Source organism: Cebus imitator, unplaced genomic scaffold (assembly GCF_001604975.1).
Source record: "Cebus imitator isolate Cc_AM_T3 unplaced genomic scaffold, Cebus_imitator-1.0 Scaffold21, whole genome shotgun sequence".
Classification (NCBI taxonomy): Eukaryota; Metazoa; Chordata; class Mammalia; order Primates; family Cebidae; genus Cebus; species Cebus imitator.
This window is the reverse complement of record NW_016107336.1, coordinates 7,401,388-7,410,932: the sequence shown is the minus strand read 5'-3', so window position 1 is coordinate 7,410,932 and position 9,545 is coordinate 7,401,388. Positions and strand designations below refer to the sequence as shown.

The 9,545-nt window shown below is 35.5% G+C and overlaps 1 protein-coding gene across 1 annotated transcript in view; it reads right to left on the bottom strand.

The window, feature by feature from the left end:
- Positions 1 to 453: 453 nt before the first annotated feature.
- The window catches only part of STT3B (STT3 oligosaccharyltransferase complex catalytic subunit B), a 103,322-nt gene continuing 94,230 nt past the window's right edge, over positions 454 to 9,545 (bottom strand). Inside the window, exons 14-16 of the mRNA XM_017521672.2 lie at positions 8,341 to 8,454; positions 4,976 to 5,188; positions 454 to 2,090 (exon numbers count right to left, since the gene is read on the bottom strand). Coding sequence (XP_017377161.1) covers positions 2,010 to 2,090; positions 4,976 to 5,188; positions 8,341 to 8,454 — 408 coding nt within the window. The 3' untranslated portion in view covers positions 454 to 2,009. The remainder of the gene's footprint in view (positions 2,091 to 4,975; positions 5,189 to 8,340; positions 8,455 to 9,545) is intronic.

Here is a 9,545-nt window from a genome sequence, read left to right as displayed (position 1 = left end):
CTACAATAAAAGCGCTTCAGCAGTTACAATATGGTATTTTACTGACAAGACACACTGAACCAAATTGTTGCTTCCTGAGAAAGGTGAGGTGGTCTTTCCTTTGAGAATTTTCTTATGAGAAAATTCTATATTGAGACTTGACATTCTATTACCAGCACTTCCTGGATGGTTTTGCTATGTTCCTATCCTTATTTACACAGAGGTAAAATTTCTACTTGGCTAGGTGTTTCCCCTCCCCACATCCCTTCCAAAGAAAACATCAAAAACAAAAAATAAACATTTTCATTCCAGGGTTGGTGGCAAAATAAAATAGCTTGGTCTAAGATGAACTCACATTTTTTTCCACACATTTTCTTTAAATCCTTTGTGAAGGTGAACAAACAAGAAAGGGATATGTTTTCAGTACTAATTCCTTTCAAAACCAAAAGATTTGTAAAAAAACAACACTTAACACAAAATTTGAATTAACTTTATTTCCCCTACAGTCAACAACTTCTCTGCATTGAATTTTAAAGCAACAAAGTAAAATAAAATCCCCCAAATGACAAGGTATCAGAAATCCAGACTTCGTTACACTCTATTTGTGAAAATGTTCAGCCATTTTATTGTTCTGTAAAAGAACCATCATCTGGGTCAAAAATGAATTCTATAAATCAAAGAATATTCTACACCTTGGAAAAGAAAATCAGCAGTAACATTCTCACTGAACATTGTAAATTACATTTTTCTTCATAAAAGGTACATACTATTCTGCACTTTTCCACCAAAAGCAGTGGTGTGTTATGCTTGTTATATAAAAAAAAGTTATATCCTGTGGCAGGAAAAACCCTTTTCTCTTTCACTTTTACTAAACAACTGGAGAAAATGTTCAAGTCTGTATAAAGTTGCCTATAAGCTGGAAAGTGAACTTGTTCAATCTCCATTTACATTTTAGTGCATCTTTTGACAACTGTCACATTTTTAATAAAAGTAAGAAAATGCATATAGCACTAAAGAGTGTTTCATCAAATGCTTAAGGGATTAAAAAATATGAAGCAGAGAACAAAATCATTGTGATGGATGAAACTGTTATAAAATGAGAAAAATCCAGGCAAAGTTTACAAGTCTTTTGCTACTTTGATGAGTCACAGAAAATGAACTTTGGATACCTGTCCACTTTAAGGTTTTTCTCCTTAATCTTTTGCATGTAAACATAGTGCTAACTTCTTCAGTACTAAGATACCAAAACCCCATCCTGGTAAGCAACATCCTGTGTAGTTGCCATGATTTCCAAAGAATATAAATTTAGCCCTTGAATGAATGATGTAGGAAGTCTGCTCTGTAAGTACCTGGTGAAAACAACTGCTAACAGCAGTAATAATGTGTCAACATAAAAAACTATTTGAATCAATTAGCTACTCAGAGGTCCATCTTTGAAACAGCAGCTTCTTCTCAGAGCAAACAGTAAGCAACAGAAAATGTACATTTGATGAAACATTCTTTGCATTGGAGAAACACGAAAATAAATATAATTCAAAGGAGTATAATTATTTTTCTAATACATCTTTCTCAGACCTGTACTAATTTACTGGTTCAAGAAGCTCTCATCACATTTTATCACTTGTATTTTACATATTGCTATTTGGGTAATTCAAATAAAATGCAGGTCTTGTAAAAGAATAAAAACATTGACAAGTATGCATGTGCCAGGGACCAAATTCGAGGGTTCTTTGGTGCAATTAGTCCAAATTCTGAGATTTGAAGGATAATATGTACCAATAAAAAAAAAAATCTGCTGCTAGACACTTACAGCAGTGCTCTGTCTTGCTTCACATTAGAAATTGAAAACAGCTGTTCTCAATAAGCCAATTTTATTTTTTTTAATCAGGCATTGCCAGAAAATTTTGTACATTAACCTGGACCAGTGATGGTTCTGTACCCTCTGATGCTGTGAAACACGACATGAGCTAAAGGCAAAGACCAGTTCTCACAAGGACAACTGCTTCAAGTTAGGAACCAGAACAGTGCATTTAAACAGTCTTCTTAGATATTTTCTTGCCTTTCTTAAAAACCAGCTTATTTTTAATGTAGCCACGCTTCCTTTTGGTAGTCTATAAAAAAAAAAACCAAAAAACAGAACACATAGTATTAATGCAGGTTTCTGACTGATTAAAAAATCTATACACACACATGGTTTACTGCACTATGATGACTTACTAAGCTCTTTGCTCTTCTTGTGACTGGACTCCTTGAATAGTTAAGTGAACACCGTTTCTTACCTGAGTATACAAACAAATCCAAGGTGAAAGGACTAGGTCCCTCCCTAGCTTTAGATGAAAGAACTACCACAGCGTTCCTCAAATGTGTGTCATACATCTTCACCTCTCTTCTCAACCACAAAGTGCTGAGCTGCAATAATTATTCAAATTTCCAGGCATGACAGAATATTTAACACTAGACTAAGGAATCAGAAATGCTAATGCTGCTCCTGGTTTAGCCTCCAAGAAATTAGGTGTGTGCCAGAAAAACAAGTTAACTTAGTAACTCTTAGAGTCCCTGTTTTCTGTAAAATGAGGATGATTGTAACCATCTACACAACTGAAAGACATAATCACTTGGCACATTCTCTAAAAATAATCTTTTAGGTAGGAAAATAAGCAATTAAAAATGCAAAGCGAAACAACATTCCTTCAGTTTCACAGATCTTTGAAAAATAAAATATTATTTTCTAGCAATTCAGTATCCCACTAAAATACTTTCACAATAGATGTTTCCTAGTATCAGAAACAAATTACTGCAAAAATGTTTATGTTAGAACCCTAAAGGATAAATCATAGGCATATAGGTCTTTCAATCTGACACACAGCCTTAGATAATGAAGAAAGCAAATATTTTCTGAAAATAAATAATTTAATGCACCATCAAAGCTCTGTGTTAAAAGAGGCAAACGACTCAAGAGACTAGCCACTCAATTCAATTTTCATATTGAAAATTGAATTTAAATACAACTCTTAGTGGTTTCAGAAACTGGGTAAATCCTACATCAGGTTTCTTTATTCACGATGTTCAGTTCAAGACAATTTATAGTAGTTTCTAGCAGGGATGAGAACACAAGGCAAAATGCAGTCCTTCTTAAGGTTATAAAAATTAGCTACTGCTAACTTGTTAACCCCATTATGCTACCTTATTGTTGACTGATTAAGGCAAAAAGTAATAAACTTCAGAGAGTACAATTTAAAATTTAAACCAGATCAAGTCATTAGTTCCTTTATTATCATTACACCCAAATTTCTAACAGGATACTTCTTCTAGGAGATCATGATGTGCCCCAGGAATACTCTAGTGTGTCATAGCTCTCAGGGTGCTTTTCTCCTACTGGTGGTGAACCATGCCAAAAAGCCTGTTCTACAGCCTGGACTACAGTTTCTAGCACTTTAGTCATGCCAGCTTTGCAGTGGCCAGTAAATTCTCAGAATATGGATGCTGTTATATGTACCCTCCTCCTCCAAAGTCAAAACTAGGGTGGAGAAGGAAGTAAATAAAAAGCAATCCTTCATAGTGCTAGTACAAAACATCTAAAGCCATGGAAACCAGCAAGTCAAAATCTGTTATTGGCTACCAGGATATATATTTTGGTCACACAAGACAGATTATTTATTTATTCACATTTATTTTGGGAAAATGATGGGATGGCAAAAGAGGTCAAATCAAGAAAATTTACTGCCTTTGGGGTCTATATCATCAGACAGCAAGTTCAAGAGTCCTCTTTTCCAGAAAAAGTACACCTTAGTTATGCTTGGGTATCTTAGAAGTAACTGCTTTGAGATTAGCAGCATTTGCCTTCACTTGTGTACTGGTGGGACTCACCAGTTTCTCCTACCTCATGCCTGTGAGAAACCTCATCATTTGATTTCTTAATGTTATTTTACCTAAAGATGATAAGTTTGATATGACTAACACAATCAGCTCTCTGTGACCTCTTTAAATACATTAGTCCAGATATGATAATTTACATCTGGCACATAAAATATTCATATAAAAAGCTTCCATTTATATATCATACAGTTAATATTCAGCACTGTTATAGTACAAATTAAAATAATCTGTATTTTGAATATATTTGATGTATATTTTAAGTAACAAAAAGACAGTAGTTTCAATGATATAAAATAACTGATCTGAGCTATGTAAACGGAAGCATCCTTTCAAAAATTACAACTGAAGTCAATGTAATAATAATCAGTATTATAAGGATAGTACTTTATAATGAAACCGTAACATTTTATCTGACTGCTCATTCCCATTTCCTACTGCTGGACAACCCTATATAAATACTCATTTTTAGTAATCTTTTATAGCAAAGATTACAGATCTATTTGGCGTAAGTGGGTACTAATGACCCCCAATGAAATACTTCATATCTTATATAATATTTATTAGAAAAGAACTGCAGTAGCCTCATAATTCTTGCCTATAAGCTTTGTCACAATTATATTAAAAAATGATTATCTTAAGATAAATGATTTTTTTGGGCTTCAGAAGGACTCACTAAACTCAAACCTACTCTTTATTCAATGAATAATACAGTAACATCATATTAACAATGGAAGATAAAGATGCAATATAAATTTGCTCTGCTCAAAAGATGAAGAACTAATAATAATTCCATCACTTGAGCATGTAGCATTTTTACATCCATACAGGTTTGGAAAGCGATGGCCACAGCTATATCTTACTTCACAAGTAAGTCTTACTAATGGGAACAGCACAAACAAAGCCAGAAGGCCTCTGGAAAATCTCAGCTTGGGGTATCTGAAGTGCTCAGTTTGAAAGAAATGCTCCTAGCAGGCTAGCCTGGTAATTACTTTGTATAAATATAGAAGCCATAGTCTTTAAAAATCTGGCAGATGGATATTTATTACAACTTCCAGAAATTCTTTTTCATACAAACCAACCAACTTTAAGTAACCCTTTAATGCCTTCACTTGGCACCCACCTTCTTTGACAAATATTTCTGTTTTGGGAAAATATTGGTGACTCGAGGTTTGTGATCTAGTGTCTCCCTGTTGTCAGGTGCTTTTACTTTATATATCCTAACAAGCCAGTGTTCTGATGTAAAAGCTTCTTCCAAATGCTTGAATTTAATGTCCTTATTTCCAATCTCAGCATTACGTGTTCGGTCAAAACCTGGGGGTGTACGAAAATCCAGCTGCAAAGTGACATTATTATTGGGTGTTAACCATATTGGAAAACATTCAGTGTTATAAGACAGTAAATGTTATCATTACAGTAATACCTTCTCCCTTTAAACTCGGAAAACAAGTCATCTATCTTAATAGTTCTCATGTATTGCTAGGAAGAAATCAGGAAGAGAGAAACTAAGTACATCAGAGTAAGAATTTCACAGACTCCTTAGAGTAGATGCGCATCATAAAGGCATCAACAAAACAAAACAAAACACCAAAACATAGAAATGAAATCCATCAAAGCCCTTTTTATAGGTATATAGCGAGAACACACCTAAGGGGCATCTTTTCTGTTTCAGGGCCTTGCACTATCTTTTCTCTCTGCCTGACATGTTCTTCATTCAGCTCTTTTGCATGGCTGGCTCCTTTACCATCCCCTTCAGGGGAATAGTGATTGACAAATCTCCTTTGTCGTTTCCTTAGAGCACCTTGTTCTTTTACTCTATAACATACATTGTTAAAATCTTTACTTACACTAAAAATTATCTGTATCTTCGACTGAGATGTAAACATACTGTCTTTATCTTATTCCAAGTGTAGCTATATATCCCAATTATTATTTGGGATAAAAATAAAATAAAAAATTTGCACAAGTAAGCAAGAGATACTACATCCTGAAAGTGGGAACTACAAAGGAGGCTAAATAAGAAAACCAAACCATGAAAGGATTTATGAGGGATAAAAACAGAAAACACAGGGAGGGAAAGAGACTTTCAAAAATTCTCAGACTGTCTTGGTGTGGTGGCTCACACCTGTAATCCCAGCACTTTGGGAGGCTGAGGCAGGAGGACTGCCTGAGCCCAGGAGTTCAAGACCAGCCTGGGCAACATAGCAAGATCTTACGTCTACAAAAAATACAAAAATTAATTGGGCATGGTGGTATGTGCCTGTAGTCCCAGCAACTCAGAAGGCGGCGGTGGGAGGATCAACTGAGCCAAGGAGGTCAAGACTACAGTGAACCATGATTGCACTACTGTACTCCAGTCTGGGCCACAGAGTGAGATCCTGTTTCAGAAAAAAAAAAATTTCTCAGACTAAGTTTATGCTGACATACAAACCTAGCATAAGTAAATTCAACTTTTTTTTTTTTCCCATTAATTTTTTTTTAAACAGAGACTGGGTCTTGCCATCTTGCCCAAGCTGGTCTCAAACTCCTGGGGTCAAGCCATCCTCCCACCTCACCTCCCAAAGTTCTGGGATTACAGGTGTGAGCTATCAGACCCGGCCAAATTTAACTTTAAAACAAACATGAAAACCAGCTCTCCTTCAAATAGTGAATAACTTGTTCTTGCTTATCTATATGATAGAAAAGTTACACTTTATGTTTTAACCATATATTATTCTTGGGTAAGGAAGGCATTGAAATGAATGCACGCTGGAAACGCAGCTTAAAACTATTGGTAAAGTTAACAGAGAGGAAGAAAAAGGTCCTTCAATGTGATTAGTGAGCAGAGAAACTAATCAGAAACAAGCCTATCAGGAAAAATGTTTTCTGGGATAACTAATCGTTATGGTCAGTGTGCTGCTTTCTTAGCAAGAGTTTAGAGACCACGAATGGGCTTCTAAAGAAACTAAGACACAAACAAAAACCTAAATCTAGATTATCGCCTATTTTTGTTTAAAGTCACCTACAGAGTAATTCCAAGTGAATAATGATAAAATATGATTCACTTGGAATTTACTTGAAGCAACACCACAAACAGGAACACAGTATATAGTAACTATTTTGAACCCAAGTGAATGTTCTAGGCCATATTAGCCACAAAGATGGTGTTTTACAAAAGGATAAAATTTGATTGACAAATTGAGGTCCAAACACATGCCTTTAGTTTTGATCATTATCTTGATTCCCAGTGATGGTATAAAATTAAGCAAGCCATTTTTTCCCCTGCTTTCTTATCAGCTTAACCAGAGCGCAATACAGAAATAGGCCGTTTTCAGTGAAACTAATAGTATGAAGGTAATAATTTGGGACAGACACTTAAAACAAAGGAGAGATTAACAAGAGAAAAACAAATTTAGTAACACATTCAGCACACATTATGCAGGAGAAACCTCAATAAAAGGAACTCAAAGCAGTGGCTTAGAACTCTGGCTTATATAGCATGCTCAACAAAGAACAATACATTTGTAGAGAAAGGACAAAGGAAAGTGGTTTTAGGCATCCAAGATGGGAAAGTAGAAGAGTCCATATATGGGAGAAACTAATGGAGTAAGTTTTGTCTGCAGATTTCTCTGCTGCCTTCTCTGGGCTGGTAAGAATCTAGAGTCGTCTCCAGTAAAGGGGAATTTATATTCTGCCTTTAGGCAGAAAAGAGGTTAGATACAGCTTTTTCTCTGTTTGCTGCTTCTAAATTGCCTTCAGCTCCAAATTAATTTTGATGTCAAAGAGGCATATTTTGTGGTGTCACATTCTGGTTTCATTAAAACTCATCAATCCAACCCCCATTATTGACAAACAAGAAAAGAACCAAGTGGAGTCCAAGGCAGACACAAATTATCTGAGGGTTACATGACTTGACAGAACCTGATGGAAAACACAGGTATGACATCAAGTCCATTGTGTCTTTGTCACAATGCCTCTTTGAACATTCACTCCTTTTGTAGACTCTTAAGCTTCTGCACCACATCCTTCTAATTTACTAGAAAACTCTGACCCAGACAGCTCCAGCCATTTGTGGTAATAGAGAACAGAGAGAGGCAGTGAACATCTGAAGTGACTATTTACTTCAGTTCTTTAATTTTAAGCTTTTCTCCACCAAGCAGTGAAGTGACCTACCTAAGACACTACACTGTTTCCTAGCTAAGAGAACTCTTCCTTGGAGAACAATACTTTCCAAAAGCATGAGGTCTAAAGGTGAGATGGCAAGCAAAGATTGGATTTGAGGATACTGTTAATAAATATGTTAGAAAGAAGTCCTTGATGTAAAATTTTGTTTTCTAATTTCTCACATGTTAGTTTCAGAAATCTAAATGTAATGAAAAAGACTCTTTAGATAAGCATATTTTTCTTCAGCACAATCAAAACATTATTATCCTGTTTTCTAGAAGCAAGTAAGACTATGTTTTAGATATTATTTTGAATGAATATTAGAGAAAAATGGATTTAACTAACCTGCATTTCTCCAAATCTGTAGTATGACATTTTATACATAAGGCAATTCAACAAAGTAGGGGATCCTGCTTTGTCAACACGGAATTCTCCCTGTGGGGTAAAATAGTCACTTTCCTACAAGAAAGAAACCAGAAGTTCTATGTTAGTTAACATATTCAAAGCTACAGGTTCTTCTTTTCATTTCCCCATAAGAATAAGCTTTTGAGGTACTTTTATAAAGCCATATTCAGTTACACCCCCCAAAAATTAATCCCACCTGACTTTAAACCATGTTATAAGGCCTTAACTATGATTATTTTTGAGACAAGGTCTTCCCTGTCATTCAGGTTGGAGTGCAGTGGCATGACTGTGGCTCACTGTAGCCTCAACCTTCTGGGCTCAAGCGATCTTCCCATTTCAGTCTCTCAAGTAGCTAGTACTAGAGGCCCACGGCATCATGACCAGCTAATTTTTGCATTTTTTAAAAAAAGACAGTGTTTCACCATGTTGTCCAGGCTGGTCTTGAACTACTGGGCTCAAGTGATCCACCTGCCTCGGCCTCCCAAAATGCTAGGATTACAGACATGAGCCACTGCACATGACCACCTTCATAATTTGAAGAGACTGGTACCAACACCACGGTTTAATACCAGGCAGGGGTGGCTCTGCCTGGTATTAATTACCCATCCTCATCTCTGTTACTCCTTTTCAGAGTTTTCTTAAGCGTTCTTGCTAAATTTTTCCCATATGAAGTCTAAAATCCGCTTTAATTTGGAAGAGAATGTTAAAACCACTGTGGTAATTTTTTGGGGGTTAACATAAATTAACCTCTAGGAGGAACAATTTAGGTAAAAAAATGCAATTTCTGACTCAGAAATTCCTTTTCTAGGAATTAATCCTATAGAGATACTTGTATATGGCCAAAATAATGAATGCAGAAAGTTATTATGCCATTGTTAGTTAAGAATAAAATATCTGAAAACCACCTAAATTCCATCAATAGAGACAGGTTAAATAAAACATGACACACACACACAAAATGCAACATGCTGTGCAAACGTAAACAAAAGAATGAAGAAGCTCTCCATATTCTAATATGAAAAGATCACCAAGACATATTATGAAGTAAACAGGGTATATAGCTCGCTAGAAGTAAAAATCACAAGAAAATAGTGATTTCCCAGGGACTTTTTTCCCCCTATTTTTTTTTTTTTTTTTTTTTTTTT